Source organism: Myotis brandtii, unplaced genomic scaffold, assembly GCF_000412655.1.
Source record: "Myotis brandtii unplaced genomic scaffold, ASM41265v1 scaffold351, whole genome shotgun sequence".
Classification (NCBI taxonomy): Eukaryota; Metazoa; Chordata; class Mammalia; order Chiroptera; family Vespertilionidae; genus Myotis; species Myotis brandtii.
The window spans coordinates 2335662-2354175 of record NW_005363502.1 but is presented as its reverse complement, the minus strand read 5'-3'; the positions used below and the strand labels follow the sequence as shown (position 1 = coordinate 2354175).

Sequence of the window (18514 nt, the reverse complement as noted above, 5' to 3'; positions counted from 1 at the left end):
CCCCAATCTAATGAAAATAGTTTCTCAAGGTTGGGAAGAGAACAAATGGAGAACATTCATTTTTAAGTTATTAGTTTAAGATTAAATGGGTAGCTTCAGTTTATAAAATCCAAATTTTTTCGTTAGAGTGTTATCCTGATATGCCAAGGTTGTGAATTTGATCCCTAGTCAGGGCATGTACAGGAAGCAACCAGTGGAGGCATAAATGGGTGGAACAACAAAATCAATGTCTCTCTCTTTTTTTCTTCCCTTCCTCTCTCTGAAAGTCAATAAAAATAAAACAAGACCAAAATTATGTGCTATCTACAAAGTTCAAAGATTTAAAATTCAGCTAACTTCAGTGCTTAAAGTTAAGATCCCTAATACGAAAAAAAGAGAGGGTCAAGAAAAATGCAAGCAAAACCTGAAGTAAATCATTTTACTTGCTTTCAAATTAAAAAAAAAAGGAAACATTCTCCTGAAAACTATATACAGAGATGCTGAGGTCAGACTTAGAGCTAAGAACATTTTTATTATTGATGTAAATATGAAACCACAATGATGATATAAATTTTTGAAAAATGTTGGCTTAGCAGTCTAATTAAACAAGACTGAATAGTTTGCATTTTAATGCTCAAGAGAAAAATCACCAACTGTTTTGTAGCATGCCTGGAATTTTAAATTTCATTTTCTGGTGCCAGATTGAAATAAAAATAGGAAACATGATAAAGATTAATTTGATGTCAGAAGGGACATTTGCTCTTTAATTAGATTTCTGTAGCCCTAGCAGTTTTGTTGTGCCACCATAGCAAGTCCTACAGAGCCTGCAGCACAACCAAACACTGATCCTCATATCCACACTTTACTGGGAACTAATTTCATTTCCTGCCTGTCTGGAGAGGTATTTTCACCAGGCATCAATGTGTTTGTCTTCACAACTGATTTATTCATCAATCTCAATGTGACTTTTTTTAAAACCTTTAAATTACACCCAAATCCTAAAGAAGCTGTTTATTACACAAGGAAATTGAAAATCTGTCTGTGTGATATCATACAAAGATTATTTTCTTAAGGTTATAAAGGAAGTTGACAGATATTAATGATTTTTTTTCTCTTGACCTCATTCGACAATACAGTGAACAGAAAAAAAGGAAGAAAACTGGACCAAAACAAGCTGGTCTATGGGTTTAGTGTATAAAATATTTCTCTAGAAAAAAAAAAAAAAGAAACCATTATTCCTGGTGGACTATGCAATCATTCTGTAGGATACTTTCATTTTCAAAAGGATAATAAAATAGCTAAAGTAATACTGAAATGTGAGCCATTATTTTAAAAATACAGTAGCTTTCTCTAACTTTCTCTCTTTCTTTTTCTTTGATGTGTGAATATGTGAACATGGCCCCCATGCCCAGGAAGCAAACATCTTTATGATAAAGGTGCTTTGGTTGATGCATCGGACAGGTGTAATTACATCCACAAACTGGCTCTGTGACCACAGGCTAAGGACCAACTTTGATGACTTGGACACTGGCCCCTGTACCCTGTTGTGATTGTAATGAGTTGAGGGACATCACGGGGTAATGGACTCTTGGATCCTGGTTTTAGGATGAACAACTTGTTGGGGAGGCCTGTCCTTTAACGTGGAGGACTGTACTCTGCTGACCTGCCCATGAGTCTGATCTCAATCCCATCAGCCTCCCTTTATTCACTGGGCTCCCACGGACCATCTTTCCATGTCCTGGACCAGCCACACCCCTCCCCAGAGTGGTCCTTCCAGCCTGGAACCTCTTCTCCTTCCTGCTCTCCTGGCATTCCTCCCACACCCTTCCTGCCTCCCACTATCTTCAGGTGTCTGTGTCAGCCCTGGAGGGGACCTTCCTTCTTCATTCCAGGCAAAGGCTCTGCCATCCCCACATGCACCCTGCAGTTTGTCCTCCTCTATTGTTTTTTTCTATGAGACTTTACTAATTTATCTGTTTATTACCACCCGCTACCCATCCAACTCTGATGTGAGCTGCATGGGGGCAGAGGCCTCCTTACCTGTTCTCACTGATCATTCAATTTCCAGAGCCTAGACAGTGTCTGGCACACGTTAGGGGTTCTATTCATCTTTTTGGAATAAATAAAAGTTTAAAAAACTTCCAGGGGGAAAAAAATAAATAAATTAAAAAGACTTCCAGGGAAATAAGGTTCTGCAAACTACCCTATAATTTCTTCTAATGTTTAAACACTTTTAGAATTCATTTTAAAAAATGCTCTCATTTGTCCAAATTATTTTATTGACTACCCATCACGATCAAGGCATTGTTAAAAGTGAGGCTAGTCACTGTAGTCTTTCAGTCTCCACATTGGGTCCATGCCATTTTGTCTTCTCTTACTAATGTAAATTGAAATCAGGTCTTACCATTTTGGTAAGGACACGTTTTGGGATACAGTAATAGAACTGACTTAAAGATTGATGAATAACCTACTCAATGTGATTCGTTCTATTTTTTCCTATTCAGATCTCTTGAATTTTCACATGTGGCCTTATGTAATTCTGAAATGTTGAAAACTAGTCAGGGTCATGACCAACTCACCTAAGGTATTGATATATATATGGAACCATTTCTAATTGGATAAATTAGAAAAAAGGTGTCCTTTCTGGATAGAGCTCTACTCCTCAACTTGTTGAGGGGATTGTGACTTCCATATTCTTTCCTCTGAGAAGAAACTGCCCTGTAGGACAGTACTGTGAGCCAAGACTGGGCCCTGAGCTTCCAGCAAGTCCCCTTAGGCAAGATTCAACCCACACAATGGAAGATTGTGTCTTTTAAACTATTAATCCTTCACAGAAACACTATTGGTTCCTTAAAATGCAAGGACACCCAGGAGGGTCCCTTTTATTGTAAGTGGTGTCTGATGGAAAGACTGGAAATTTGACCCTGTGAGCATCAGTTGCTGTCCACAAACACCACTGTGGACAAGGCAAGTCGTGTAAGTCAGCTTTCCCGAGTCTTCTTCCCTAGTGAGCCAACAACCAGTTCATTGAGCATAGCTAAGTAAGTTGTCAGAGCTTTATCAATATCCTTGGTTTAGACACCAAGGAAGACATCCGCTATGCTCTCCATAACCATGTTAATCTTAGAACTAATTAGAATTTAAAGACCCTCCAAAGTCTAATAAGACACAGATTTTCTAATGCAACACTGGTAGTAGTCTATAAGAATGATTAAAAGTCAGAGACAGCAGGTCTAGCATTTAAGAATCCAGGCTCTGATTTCTGAATAGACTGTAGTATGAATTCCAGCTCTGACCTTATGGGCACATTATTCAGCCCTGCCAACCCGAGTTTCCTCACCTGTAAAATGAAGATAATGCTAGCAGTACCCACATTATAAATTTTCTGAAATTAAGGATAAGATAAGGTAATATATTAAGGTTTGCTATTGTCAGCTCTCAGAAATTCTGTCTATAAATACAATAATAAAAATGAATTTGAGAGTACTTATATTTAATTCCTCTTTCTGCTTCCTCTCCACCCTCTCATAGTCCAATGAGAAATTCCTCTACTAGGTGCATGCCCAGTAGAAGCCAAAAATGACACAGAAAAAAAGAAACACATGCATAATAGAAGCCAAAAGGGGAAATGCCTAATCTGAAAAGAAGACTGAACTGGGTAGGGGGAGGGCCCAACACAAGCCTGCAAAGTTCTGAAAAATAAATTGATTAGGAAAAGGGCCTAGCACAAGCCCATGAAAAGAAAAATCGATTGACTTAAAAAAAAAAAAGCCCAAAATAATATAATCAAAACGTAACAAAGGTCTCTCTCTCTGTATAACACACATTCATTGCTCGCACATTCTCTCTAACAGTGTTGAGGCCTAACAGCCTCTCCAGCTGAAGCATGAACTTTGAGAGCGGCTCCCAGTGCAGGCTTGGCAGCCATGTGAACCCAAATGCAGGCCTTGGTACAACAACCCAACATCAGAGCCAGCCGAAAACAGAGACTAAACTACCCAAATGGGAACAGAGACTAAACTGGACTCAACTTTGACATGGACTGAACCATTAACAGAATTTCTAATTCTAGACTTCATGAAGACAAGACTCGACTTCTTCCACAGCGTGATGAGTGGAAATAAGACACTGGAACCTGGGAACAGTCTTTTATTTCTGTCCCAATAAATCTTACCACTACACCTTATCCTTCCATACAAGGGCGCCAAAAATGCTTTTCTTGGGACTCCATAAAAGGACCCCATTTCCACCAGCAATACAACTATAGACTCAAATTCCATAGAGGCCTACATATCAATTCTTTTCTTTTTTTAAAACTGTATTTTTATTGATTTTAGAGAGGAAGGGAGCGGGAGAGAGAGAGAGAGATAGAAACATCAATGATGAGAGAGAATCATTGATCAGCTGCCTCCTGCATGCCCCTTACTGGGTATGTGCCTGACTGGGGAATCAAACCATGATCTCCTGATTCATAGTTTAATGTTCAATCACTGAGCCACACTGGCTGGGCTAGATATCAATTCTATAGGAAGGCTATGTTTGCATATTTAACTCTGGCTCTGGAAACAATAGAATAATTTATAGCAGTGAGATAAATTTGATATGTTTGTAGGTTTTACTTTGACCTATATTTTAAAACAAGTTTTTATGATTTTTAAATGCTTTATGCCCAGTTTAGTTTACATCATTTGCTCCTCATTTTCAAATTTTAAAATAAAGCCAAACCCCAAAGGAAAACTTAATTTCAAAGGAAAGTTAAGATTGCACACAAATGGTTTCGATAATTGGGGCGTGGGCAGGGAGTTTTCCAAACCTCTTATATTTTCTAATGGATGCAGAAGCCAGGTATCCATTTTAAAATAAAACTGGTTAAAACATTCATTTCTTAGGACTTTTAAGGTTGTATCCATTGATACTTCTGGGCAGAAACAGTGCGCCTGATTTCATTTTACAGCCTTTATTGGACTCAGCAGTCATGCCTACCATGAGTTCCTTATATCTGAGCAATATTGTAAAAAACAGTATAGAGGTCTCAATCCCAAAGAGATCTTTAGTAGCAGTGGGCATCTCAAAACAACAAATGTACTTTACTCAAGCAGAAAACAAGGGCGATTAGAAGGTGAAGCAACATGGACATCATGAGAAGGAAACCAGTGATTATGAAAAGCAGCAGCTATCAATTATCGTGATTGTATAATGCTGCCCATACTCTCCACCTGTAAATTATATTTTTCAGAAAGCAGATATTTGTTGAATATCTTCAATTCTCTCTCCATTTAAATAGAAAACACATATCCCCCTCCTTGACTGGAGGAACAGACCGTACCCCCGCCCCCGCCAGCATTTCTGAAGGGGAGTCAAGAGCACGAGCACGTACCTGCTGCATGGTGGGTGAGTGTAAGGCAGACTGGACCTGCATGGGGAGCTGGTTCCCAAGGGGCTGCTGCATGGTGAGTGGCTGGTGCTGCTGCATGTTGAGATGCTGGTGAAGAGGTGGGCTGATCTGGAGGGGAGGAGGGGGGGACACGGCCATGTTTGCTATAGACACAGTCACTGGCATTTGGTTATTCGGCTTGGGGGCTATGCTCCTGGGGAGACTGGGGTGCATGGCAGTTAGGTGAGGACTCATCCCTGGTTGTTGGTGATAGTGGGAACTTAGGTACAGAGCTGAGTGGGCCTGGCTGGGCCCGTGGAACACTGACGGCTTTGAACTGATCAGCTGAGGAGGTTGAGAGGTCTTCACATCAACAGGTTCGCTGTAGCTCTGTTGGCGAAACAAACAAGAGCAGAGTTAAGAGACCGACCCACACGGTGTGATTTCTGTTAACATGATGTTCTGTGAGTTTATACATGAACTTCCATGTGACTCAACACCCATTGCTATTCTTTTTTTGTTTTGTTTGTTTTGTTAATCCTTACACAAGGATATTTTTCCATTGATTTTTTAGGAAGAGTGGAAGGGAGAGAGACACACATCAATGGTTGCCTCCCACAGTGCCCTGACTAGGACAGGGGATGGAGCCTGCAACTGAGGAGGTAAATGCCCTTGACTAGAATCGAACCCAGGATCCTTCAGTCCACAGGCTGATGCTCTATCCACTGAGCCACACCGACAAAGGCCTCATTACTATTCTTGACCCTCTTACCCAAGAACTCTGCCACCATTATTTGCAAGGAGGTTCTTCTATCTCTGATATAAAATCTGAAACCATCTATGATGACTTTTTTTCTTTGTATAAATGCTAAGCCTTAATTCGGTGGCTTTTCTCATCCTCCAAATAAAGAGAGAAAGATCAGGGTGGGATGGATGCCATCATTGTCCTAATAGGAAATGCATGCGTAGCTCACTTTGAAAGTAATTCAGTGTTGGGAGTTCTTCTATTGATTATCTGTTTAGTTTTGTCTTTTTTCTTTTTGTGTTCTCAAAGAGCCTTGGCCTAGATATTTGCACAAAGAAATCAAAGCCGGTTGATGGAAATGGATATGGAAGCAACGAGTTCTAAAATACCTTTCAGAAGTCATATAAAGCCACATTAATATATCTTCAAAGTAACCATAGAACTCATCTTGGTTTTTAAAGAAGTTGATGATGAATTGTCCCCCATAATGAACTGGATAAAAATAATCTCTCTTAGAAATTTTAGACTCCATCATAAATGAATATAATTTTGCCCTGATTTTTTTCATACCTTCATAGGGTCATTTCCTAATAATCTTTTAATTGGCTGAAAAAGGAGGCATATCAGTGGAAGCTGAAAAGAATCAAGAATCAGCCCTGAGGCATTTCTTTTTGGGCGTGAACCCACCTCCTACTTTGGCTGAGAGGAAGAGGCTGATATAACAAATGGTGAAAGGTGAAACCAGCTGGAGGAAGAAAATGCTAAAATGTCCTTCTGGGGAAAACACAAGGTCTTGATGATGCATAGATGCCCTTATCCTGCGACCTCCGTGTCACACTTATTCATTTTGTAAGTCAGAATGAGTTTCTGGTTCCTCCCGGCAATGGAGGGTCCTTCTGAGTTCCTCCTGGTCTGTGTGGCTCCGTCAACTGACAGGTACGCTAGGCAGACTGGTTCATCGCACGTGATGACATGAAACTCAATGTGGGAGCATCATGTAGGCCTACAACATTGCTAGCAGCACAACTCATTTCCCCTCAATAATGCAGGGAAATTAAATAAAACCACAGTAAGAACGATGCTGCATGTGTGTGCTGACTTGAGGAGGGTAGGCTGGTTAAATGGACTACCACCCCACATACTGTTTCTACAGGAAGGACACGACCGACATCTGTAAAAACATGCCTAACCATGGAAATGTGAGGTCCCATGAGACTGAATACTCCATGCAGAGTCTATAGAAGGTGTATCCAAAGGGTTCAAGTCCCTCCAAAGAATCCTCTCATTGTTTCTCTCTGTCCATGTTGATGCAGACTTCCGAACTAGGAATGGACATTCAGATGCCCTGTCTTCTGTAGCAACATTAAGAATGTCAAAAATTGTTCACAGAAACTTTCAAGAGGAGGCTTCAGACCAAAGAAGCATTATTAATTACTAGAGGCCCAATGCACGAAATTCATGCAAGAGTAGGCCTTCCTTCCCCCAGCTGCCGGCACCGGCTTCCCTCTGGCACCCAGGACCTGGGTTTCCCTAGCAGCCCTGGCTTCGTTCGGAAGGATGTCTGTAAGGGTGTCTGGTCTAATTAGCATATTATGCTTTTATTGTTATAGATAGAACCTAAAAGGTGTTTTCCATTATAAAATTAAGTCAATTTTTTTGCTCCCATTTAAAAAAGTCTTGTTGCACAGAGTAGTGAACAATTCAAGGAAAAGGTCAATCAGGTTAATTCAGGCCACGTAAACACCAACTAGTTCTACATCAGCATAGCATGTACTGGGGTGATATGCCTCAAACATCATTCTGTACATGCCAAGACGATATGTGTTTATTGTGTGTCTGTGTGTTTAAGTCATCAGGGAAAGTGTTTTCATTGTGTTTGCATTCCCTCTTCTGAGCCTACTGCACAAAGGCTAATTTCATATTTAGTCACATACTGTGGCACTGCCATTCAGGAAATAAATGATTACACAATGAGCAGAAAGCTATCACACTTAATGCATGTTAGTGCATCTTTACTTTTTGCTTTATAGATGTTTTAATTCAAACAGAAGAAAAATCACTCACATTTACCATATTCTCAAAACTATGAAATACATGTAATGGTAAAATTTTTTTTATCTTGGTAGCCGATAATTGCCTCATTATCTACTGATCTGGTATATAGAGCTTTAGATACGTAGCTTGCACTTGCATATACACCTGTGTGTATGTAAACCAAACGTACAGAAGTATATATGACATGTTGTTCAGACAATCATATAATCATCCCAAGAATTACAATAAATTTATAATCACATACATTTATTTATTTAAATTAAACAACTTAAGGAAATGTACTTATGCTACACTAGAATTGACTAATCCTAGTGAGTATAGACACGTAGCAAACAGCAGGGCTGGCTTCATGGGTGGATAGCCAGTCCTGGCAAGCAGTTCTAGGTATAACACCAACTTCACACCCCAACGCACATAGTTTCCAAACTGTATTGAAGGGGGTTTGTGGAAAAATAAATATCTTAAAACAGCCAGGTTCCATGAGAGAATATGTGTGGAAACAGCACTGGGTTAGAGAAGATTAAGGGGGTGCCTTCCAGCAGGACTCCTTAGAACCTTCACTCTGCGAATCTATGTATTGAATCTATAAGTAAGAACCACGAAAGTCTTCTCTTAATGGGTCACTTCATGGCAATAGTTTTCAATGAGAAATATTGGTGCAGGAAAATTAATAAATCACACACACATAATTTAAATTGGCAAATAGAACACACATTTCAATTTAAATAGTCATGTTTCTTGCCTCAAACTAACTTTTTATTGCCTCACAATGCATAGTGAAATTTCGTGCATCCAGGTACAATATTAAAATAATCATTATTTTATGTTTCCTGGAATACGATTTGCATAGTAAGTTTCATATTTCACGCTAAGAACAGTGACAGTTTCTTGAAGGGTTTAGGCAGTTGGCAGCTTCCCAATTAGAGCCTAGAAGAGCGAAGGTGTAGACATGCTAATGGTTTTCCTCAATGGTGAATCCAAAATAAACAATGAGCCAAATTCTCCCAAATTTCACTTTTTAAATAACAGCATGTGGTCCACCACATTGATGGATGATAGATAGATGTAGAGGTAGAAGTATAGACTTATAGATAAGTAGAAATAGATTGCAACCTAATCTGAGATATTTGATTGCCAATCTTGTGAAGGCTCTTTTCTCCTGGTAAACACAAAACCTTTTATCTATTCAGCCATTTCTTTGTCATCTGTCTTCTCCCGACTAAGGCATGAAAAGATCAGTAATGCTAAACCGAAATAGCAGTAACTTTTAATCACTGGAAGGAATATGGGCAAACTAGCTGAATAGATTTCTAAAAGGAATGATTTAGACAATACTTAACCATAATTTGTAACATAGAGGGAGAAAGAATCTTGGGAAGTTATGTGATTTCTCTTCACTTTCCAAGATATTTAATGTGACAAGATAAATAATGTGTCTAGGCATGTGACTGTACATGGCAGGCACCCCAACAGGGGTTTTCTCCCTGTATTCTCTCTTTAAAATGAAGTCCTCCAGTCTTGGACTCCTCTCCATCGAGGAAAGGACCTTTTTTTACAATAGTGACTTGAATCTCTGCATCCCATGCATCTGGCATGATGCCAAGTACACAGAGCACACCAACATGTTTGATGAATGAGTGAATGAGTCTTCTTGAGCAATACTCCACACAATGACTGTTGCCCTTGCTGAAGCTCCTGACAAAGCATGCTGCTCCTCTTTCCAAGGGGGGAGGAAAGATCTGAAATCTTTGAAACCTTACAGAATATCAGGGTGATAGTCCACTTTCTCCTTTGCTCTCAGCATAAACCACACCCTCCCAGAAGGGATGAGAAATGATCACCCTTAGCTCTGGCCCTTGGTTAGGTACTCTGCTCTTTATTCCCCACTGGATCTTGGGTGATGCAGGCAACAGGGAAGTTTACTGTGCTCCACTCATATTTTGAGAATTTGCGTCTTGATGTAAAGGTCCACTCATTCAGACAGGGAAAAAAAACCTACTTCTAACTTCATTTCTGATTAATTCTTAATCAGACTAATACAACAGACCATCTATTAATTATAGTGCTATTTTATTATTTTGGAAGATAGGAAGAATAAGTTCATTTTCCAGAACAGTGCCATGAATTCATAATCTGACTAAACGGGAATATGAAGAAATCATAAATTTAATATACTCTTACTCTAATTTTCTTCCAATTAAACTATGAGAGCAAGGCTACAATTTTGCAAATTAATTGTATATGAATATCTTTATACCTATCATTCATAACTTAGAACTATTTTCTCATACAGACTAAAGAATTTAAGATTGTTTCTATTTTCAAACACATTAACTACTTTCATTTTAGGGGGTGTGTGCTTTGTGTAGGTAACCTGATAAATGGGATTTTACTACTGTACACACAACTGAAAAATCAACCCTTAAATCAGACATTTTAATGCAAAAATGGTGTTCTGGCTATTAGTTTCTGAATAAGTTCTACTTCCTGTTTGCTTTTGAAACCATTATTCTGAAAGATGTTCTTTATAAGCAAAATGAGGATGCATGTGTGGCAAGAAAGACCATTGGGTCTTCTCAGTGGAATCTTCCACAAGAGATACAACTCTATAAACCTTCAGGTACTTCTTAGGATCCAAGTTGCTGATTATCCAAGATAGTTTTGGATTTACTCAGTATAATAAAGATAATACTGCAGAGTGCATAAATGCCCCCCCCCGCCCCCATTCTGGGATAATAAGTGCCATAAAAATAAAAAAAAAATTGACAAAGCAATTGTTATTTAAAATAGCAAAGTATAAATACAAGACATAAAACTCAGTGGAAGCAACAATATAGGAGTTGCTGAACCAAATCAGATTAATCGTCCATCTAATTTGATTCTTGTTTTCAGCACTGACCAATACTTGATGCACTGGAAATTAAAGAAAATTTATGCACCGACTCAACTGTGCATTGTTGCTTCTGGACAGAAATTTTTTCTTGGTCCTTGCCTGTGATTAATTTACACCTTGAAGCATGAGATTTTATTATCTTTAAATCACAGTTTGGGCTTACGGAGCTGCACATTTTATGTTAACAGTCATAAAATGGTCCATCCCATTTTCAAATTCGGACTTAATATTTGTCTTCATGGCATGAATTCTATAAATTACTTCATCCTGTAAAAAGAAATTATGTCTTTTTTTTTGTTTTGAACTTACTGGCCCTTAATTGAACTGAGCATTATGATTTTTTTTTATGACGGGTCATGGCAACAGAGAACTTTTGTGATTTAATTCAATACTGTCCTATACTATACATTAAAACAAAAACCCAGCTTCCATTGCCCTCTATAAATTTGGTACAAGGTAGAAACAAAACCTCCTCTCTGGTGTGTGACCTTAAAGTCATGAATCTGATGACTGTCATTTAACAAACCAGAACATATTCGCCCACATGATGTCCCCTTCCAGGTGGGCACTTCTAAGAAGGTGGACGTTTCTTTCAGTAAAGGCTGCTTTTGCTTGGAATACTGGAGAACTTCCCTACTGGATTTCTCTTCAGAGCCTGTGGGACACTGTTTTACAGATCCTCAGACAACTCTTTGTTGTTTGATGGTGCGTTTGATTTTGGAAACAGCTAATAGTCACTTGGAGCCAAGTCTGTGGATTACATTTGAGTGATGTTTGGGGGAAAGAACGAGGTGTGAAAACAATGTAACAAGATTGACTTTCTAAAGGGGCTCGCAACCTTTTCGTGACTGCAGTTCTGAAAGAGGAGTTTCAGGACTCTTTTTGAACTCGGGGAGCAATAATAAAATAAGTTTGTGGCCTCCCAAGGTGACTACTTTGAATCCAACACTCATTTCGAGAATATAAATTCTGGTCCATGTGGTAAAATGAAACCAGTTCCAATTGCTTTAAAGTTTTACATTGTTCTCAACGCAATAATTTAGACCCTTGTCTATGGAAAAACTATATATCCTTAAGCTTTCCTTCAGAGGCCAACCCCAAACGACCTTAAATAGCAAGTAAAACTGCTCCAGCCAGGAAGTCCTAGCTTTCAAAACAGCATATATGCTTGGCCCTCAGACTATTCTTAGTCTCTCCTACTAAAGACTCATAAAGACCATTTCAATTTTGAAACCTGTGTAGATGAGTTTTAAAAATATCTAGACCATTTCTCATCTTTATAAGGGGATGTATCCTGAAACAAATTGTTTCTTCTTTTAATGCCACTTACAGTGTTTCTGTACATCAAAGCAGCCTGGCAGACAAATTGAAAATATGAGCCAGCTACATTTTCAATCATGCACACACTTTTCCTAGTTCTTTGCACACTTACCAAGGACATTAAACTAAAATTAGTAACAGCAACAATAAAATAGCTGGTATGAATATTAAGTGTTTCCCCGTGTTCAGGATCCCAAATCATGCAGCTTATATAGTTTTTTTATTTCAGCCTCATGGATGTAGGTCCTATGAGCATCTCTATTTCACACATGAGTAAACCGAGACTTAAAACAGCTGAATAACTTGCATGAAGACATGCAGCGAGAAAGTGGGAAACCTAGAATTTGAACCCGGATCCACCTGCCCCCGCTGCCTGTGGACCCTTCTGCCCCCTGAGGACTCCTCAGTGTGATCTGAGTGGCACTTTCGAGGTCCCTGATGCTCCCCTTGACATCCTGTGGAAGACAGGCGTGGAAGACCTCTTGCAATCCTTATTTATAAACCTTTGTTTCCTGCTTTTAAACTTCTCTATGGAAAGAAATTGTCTACCCAAATAATTCAAGAGTTTAGTAATGTCCTCTGTTCAGATTAAAGTCCTCTGGCTTCAAATAGCATCTTTTTTCTTGTTCTGGAGCCAGAGAAAATGGAGCACCAGTAACCCTTGTCCTGTGTCGAATGCCTGCCATGGGCTTGAACGTGCCTAAGTCTTTGTTTTTCAGACTTAGAATGTCAAACTCTCTCTTCTCAGCTACTATCTTCTGCCCTTTACCTTTCAGTCACTTAGTTTTGTTTTGTTTTAACTTTCAGTTTTCAATGATAGCTAACATACAGTATGATACTCGCTTCATGTGTGCAAGTGATTAGACATTTTCATACCTTACCAAGTGCTCACCTCAGTAAGTCTAGTACCCGCCCGGCACCACACACAGCTGTTACAATCCCGACTCTATTCCCTCTGCTGCACTTCACATCCGTGTGGCTATTTGGATAACTGGCACTTTGTACATCTTAATCCCTTCACCTTTTTCACCTATCCCCTAACCTCTCTCCATCTGGCAACCATCAGTTTGTTTTTTGTCTCTATGAGTGTGTTTCTGTTTTGTTTCTTCGCTTATCTTGTTTTTGAGATTCCACATACACGTGAAATTGCATGGTATTTGTCTTTCTCTGTCTGACTTATTTCACTTAGCATAATTTCAGTCACTTTCATGCCTTTTTCCTCTGAAATCTGTCCAACTTCCCTGTTTAAATTATAGAGCCCAAATTGAATAAATTATTCCAGAGTCTGACCAGTGTTGTGTTTCAACACTCTGTGCTCTGTTCATGGGTCCTTCAATTCCGATGTGTTTGCCCAGCAGGGCGTGGCCTGTGGCTGGGCGGCCTGTCACAGGCTCCCTGTGGCCAGGCCAGGCTGCTGCACAGCTGGGAGAGTGTGGCACAGAGCAATGCTTTCTAGAGTGTCTGCAGGCCCCAGGCTCCTCAGAGGGTGCCGGCCTTCTACCCCCAGCTTCCTTTAAGCCAGGGCAGCTGTCCTCTTAGCTGTCTAATATGTAAGAGCTGGCATAGACTTTTGTTGGAGATAACAAGAGGTTGTAGTTCTAAAATATAAACTGATGAACAAAAATAGATCCAGAGACATAGAAGCATCAAACAGACTGTCAAACCTCAGAGGGAAGGTAGGGGAGGGTAAGGGGGAGATGGGTAAGAGATCAACCAAAAGACTTGTATGCATGCAGATAAACATAACCAATGGACACAGACAATAGGGGGGTGAAGGCCTGTGCTGGGAGGTGGGAGCAGGTTGGGAGAGGCCAGTGGGGGGAAAAGGAGACATATGTAATACTTTCAAGAATAAAGAATTTGAATAAATAAATAAATAAATACATATTTGGTAATCACTCATGATAGAGAAAACCTATAAGCTTTGGAACGAGACAGCAAGGAGTCTGGGTCCTCGATCTGCCACTCTCCTTACTGTGGGCGAGTCATTTAATCTCCCTGCCCAGGGACTGTCTAGAAAATGGGTCTAAATCTTACTTTGTAGGGTTATTGCGATGATTCCTAGGAATTTACATAAAATGTCTAGCACCGTGTGTGACACGTAGAAGCACCTTGGTAGCAAGACACTCTTCCTATTTGTGTTATTGGAAAAAAATTCAGTGTCCTTCTGAGGATGTGTCAGTACCATCATTTTGAAGTTATGACAGTTAGAACAGTCATTTATTATGACAGAGCTTTTTTATTTTTGGTAGATTTCTATTTTATCCAGGCCTGGAGTCATGTTAATGAATTTGTTGGATTAGATGGTCTAAAGCAGATTTCCACTAAAACATAACATGAAATATTGAAAGGAGAGGGACACTGTTAATCTTATGCCTCAGGTTCATGGTGGAGCCAGGCTGTTTCTATTTTTGATTATGTTCCGTAAGAAGCAGCTAATTTTAGACTGCAGTGGCAAACCTTTCAAGTCCCGTGAAACGTTTTCCTTTGATGTGCTGCATTCAGCTCGGTGCTCTCAGCACCTAGCCCCGTGCCTGACACGGAGCAGGTGTCGTGCAGCCCTGGGCGGACGCGGAGTGCGGCCTGGACTGGAAGCCACAAGCGGCGGCAGACCAGACCAGGCCGCAGATTAGTGAGGGGAGGAGCGATGGGCTAGGAATGCAGTCTTATTTGGTGGGACAAATGCATCGCACAGAAAGCAAGCACCCAAATATGCAGCTCTGGAGGAGTAAAGCAAGAACTTAAGGGCATGATGCTCCCTGCCTAGGAGAGTGTTTCCTTGGCCAAAGTGACCTCAGAGGAGAGAGTCAGTGCTCCGCCATGGCTCCTGGGGCCGGGGGAGTGTAAGAAAGCAGGTCAAGCACGCTGTCCGGACCCATGAGCAGCACAGCCCAGCACAAAGACTGAGAGTGGGGTCAGATAGCTGAGGAAATTCATTCACATAAAGGGACCTGCTAGAAAGATAAATCCGATCATGCCATCCCTACTGAAGCTCAGTCAGTGGCTTCCCTTCATTCTGGATAAACACAGTTCCTTTCAATGTCCTGCAAGGCCTTGGTGAGTGGCCCCTGCCCACCTCCCCAGCTTCACTTCAAACCAGGCTTCCTCTGTCATCAGCTCCAGCTGCATCGACCTCTCAGTGCCCGGAGTCACTTTGTCCCCGAGCCTTTGCACCTGCTGCAGGTCCCCCTCAGCTCCCTCGGGGCTGCAGTTCCTGTCTGCCTCTGGCTCTCAGCTCCAAGGTCACAACTTCAAAGAGGACTTTGCAGTTCACCCTGTCCAATCCCTTGCTTTATGTCCTTCTGAATGCTTAGATTCTCAAAGATCTTGGTCATTTACTAGCTTATGTTTTCACTCTTGGTCTCCCAGACGAAAGAGAAAATTCCTTAAGTGCAGGGGATGCATTTGCCTGGTCCCCACTGTGCCCCGAGCCTGGCACAGTGTTTGGTACAGATCACATGCCCGGGGGGCTGCTGAATAAATGTATGATTGAGTGAATGGGAACAAAACCTGGCTGGTGGGTGTGCTTACCTGAAATGGTCACTATCAGTATCATGGAGTGTTTTATGATGGCACCTTTAGATCTTTCAGAATAGGGAAATAATTTATAACATACTAAAAAATTATCACAGAAAAACATGTGTATAAGTATAAATGGCTATTATTTTCCTTGTGACAACTTAAAATAGAAATGGTTTCTTTTCATTTCACTTATATGTGGTATCTGAAAAACACTCACAAATGAATAAACAAAACAAAGCAGAAACAGACTCATAGATACAGAGAGCAAGCTGATGGTTACCAAAGGGGAGGGGCATGGAGGGTGGGTGAGAATCCGATATAATAAAAGGGTAGTATGCAAATTGTCCCCTCCACCGGGAGTTGTCCGGGAGTTCGACCAGGGGGCGGGGCTGGCCAGGGGAAGGGAGGGAGGCCCTGGCTGGTGGCGGCAGCAAGTGGCTGTGGGAGGGGAGGGAGTACCCGGCCGGCAGCCGGCAGCTGCTAGGGACCGTACCAGTACATGAAATTCGTGTACTAGGCCTCTAGTAAATACATACATACATACATACATAAAGGAACTAAGTACTGTACATGTCAGAACAGTCACACGAGAACAAAACACAAAATGAAAAATAAACAGATTTTTACACACTTCCATCTCAATGGGAGAGTAGGCTGGTAAATTTTCTGTACACGCCTACAAGGTTATACTGCAAATATCCACTCCCTTACAATATCAGAGGGCCGCTTTTTTCTAACCTGGAGAGGGTGTTTGTAATTTCCTTCAATTTGTATACACACAATACATGGCTGTACATAAACACACATTCAACAGTTCCAGCAGAATTCCTGCTGCCAAAGAGAAGAAAAACGTCAGAGTAAGCTGTAAAAAATATGCTTGGGTTTTTAAATGTAGATATGGCAATTCGCAGCATTTATACAAATTGCCGTATACTGAGGTTTGCAACTCTGAGAATCAATAGTAAGAAAAGTTGCAGCTAAGAGTAGATCTGAGGGCACTTGTTTTGAAAGCAAAGGCTTAGTCAGTATCACAGCATTCTGGCAATCCACAGAGCACTAACCAGAGGGTTTTGTCTGGGGCTTGAGGCATTATGGATTGATTTTCTTGGATGTAAAATGCTCTGACTAACTCTCTATTTAAAATGCTCAAAAAGAAAATTTCATCTTGGATGAAATCTTATTCCACTTTTTAAAAGTCCTCTTTACATTTTGGGCATATTAGTTTGAATAATATCAGTGTGACTAATTAACCCAATGGCTGGATAGATCTAATAATTTATATCTTATTTTTTTGCTATGATTTTATACACATTCTGTGACTTCTATAAATATACAGAAATGTGAGATAGTATCAGCAGAAAATATAAATAGCTTCAAAAGGAGTTATATAAATTAGGAAGTGCTAGTTCTTTGGTGAGAGAGTACAGGAGAGCTAGAAATTTTTAGGTTAAGTAATAAATAGCAAGTTTTTCCACAATGTCATGGCTTAGAAGTGGAATATAAAGTTGTATTAGGCCACTGGCACACTGCAATTTTTATCCACATGTATTTCTGCTCTCTTTTCTGTTCTGCATTAGTATATTCAGCATATATTTTCCCCTATAAAAATGAATTTATATAATTACTTTGGAGTTGTTAGAAGGACGATGGCTATTTGTGGATAACAGAGAAAGTATTCTTCATGGGTGAATAAAATGAATTCCAGAGCCCCAAGGCACACTGAACCAAATAACAGCCAGATTTAGGCTTGAGATGACATAACACCAAGCACCTATAAATACAGCCCCATCTCACTGAGGTTGCCTCCCTGAGAAATCTATAAAGGGAAATACATCTTTAATAACCTGAGACCAAACAGTCAACTCTTGAGTACTTATAACAGAAAGGACTAGTGTTTAAGATATTTTAAAGCATAAAATATTTTTAAGTGGCATTTTTCAGTTTCAAATGAAATAATGCAAACATTTTTGGGGGGAGCGAGGACTGGGGAGGCCAGCTTACATCCTAATGATGCTGTAATGAGGCTAAATTTCAACAGTTGGTATCTCCTCAGCAAAGGTCAATGGACGGGGTACAAAGCGGGAGGCAATTTAAGAGCAGGATGCAGAGAAATAGAAAATTGGCTCAGGATTAAGGATGCGCTGTGACTAATCCACAAAACCAATAATCCACAGGTGGACAATATTTCAAAGAAGGCTCGGAGGATACTGCTCCGGTCTTTTAGGTATCAACACATATTTCCATAACATACAGCTATATCGCTTTGTTTAGGATTTACTTTTTTTCCCAACAAAGAAGATTGTGCAGAAATGCTAAAGTGATCTTTTATGCCTTTAAATGACCATCACAGTCTGCAATAAGATGGCCACAATCCGACACAATACCACACAATAGCACGTTACCTTGGATACAAGGCTGGCTCTGTATGCTGCTAGTTGCTTCAGGTACTCTTTCTTTGCAGCCTCGGTTTTCTTTTTATAGACCTGTAACAACAACAAAGAGTCTTAAATTAGAAAGTGCATCTGCCTTTGTTCCCAGAGATGTACAATGCAGAATGATAATTGCATGCACACACATGCACACTCACACACACAGAAACACACAATTATATTGTATTAATATTATA

The 18514-nt window shown here is 40.2% G+C and overlaps 1 protein-coding gene across 5 annotated transcripts in view; it reads right to left on the bottom strand.

Annotated features, from left to right (window-relative positions):
• Positions 1-18514, bottom strand: part of TOX (thymocyte selection-associated high mobility group box) — a 310502-nt gene that overhangs the window by 4290 nt on the left and 287698 nt on the right. For all 5 annotated transcript variants that reach the window (XM_005871646.2, XM_014544102.1, XM_014544103.1 and 2 more), the window contains exons 6-7: positions 18291-18371; positions 5357-5743 (exon numbers count right to left, since the gene is read on the bottom strand). In XM_005871646.2, coding sequence (XP_005871708.1) covers positions 5357-5743; positions 18291-18371 — 468 coding nt within the window. The remainder of the gene's footprint in view (positions 1-5356; positions 5744-18290; positions 18372-18514) is intronic.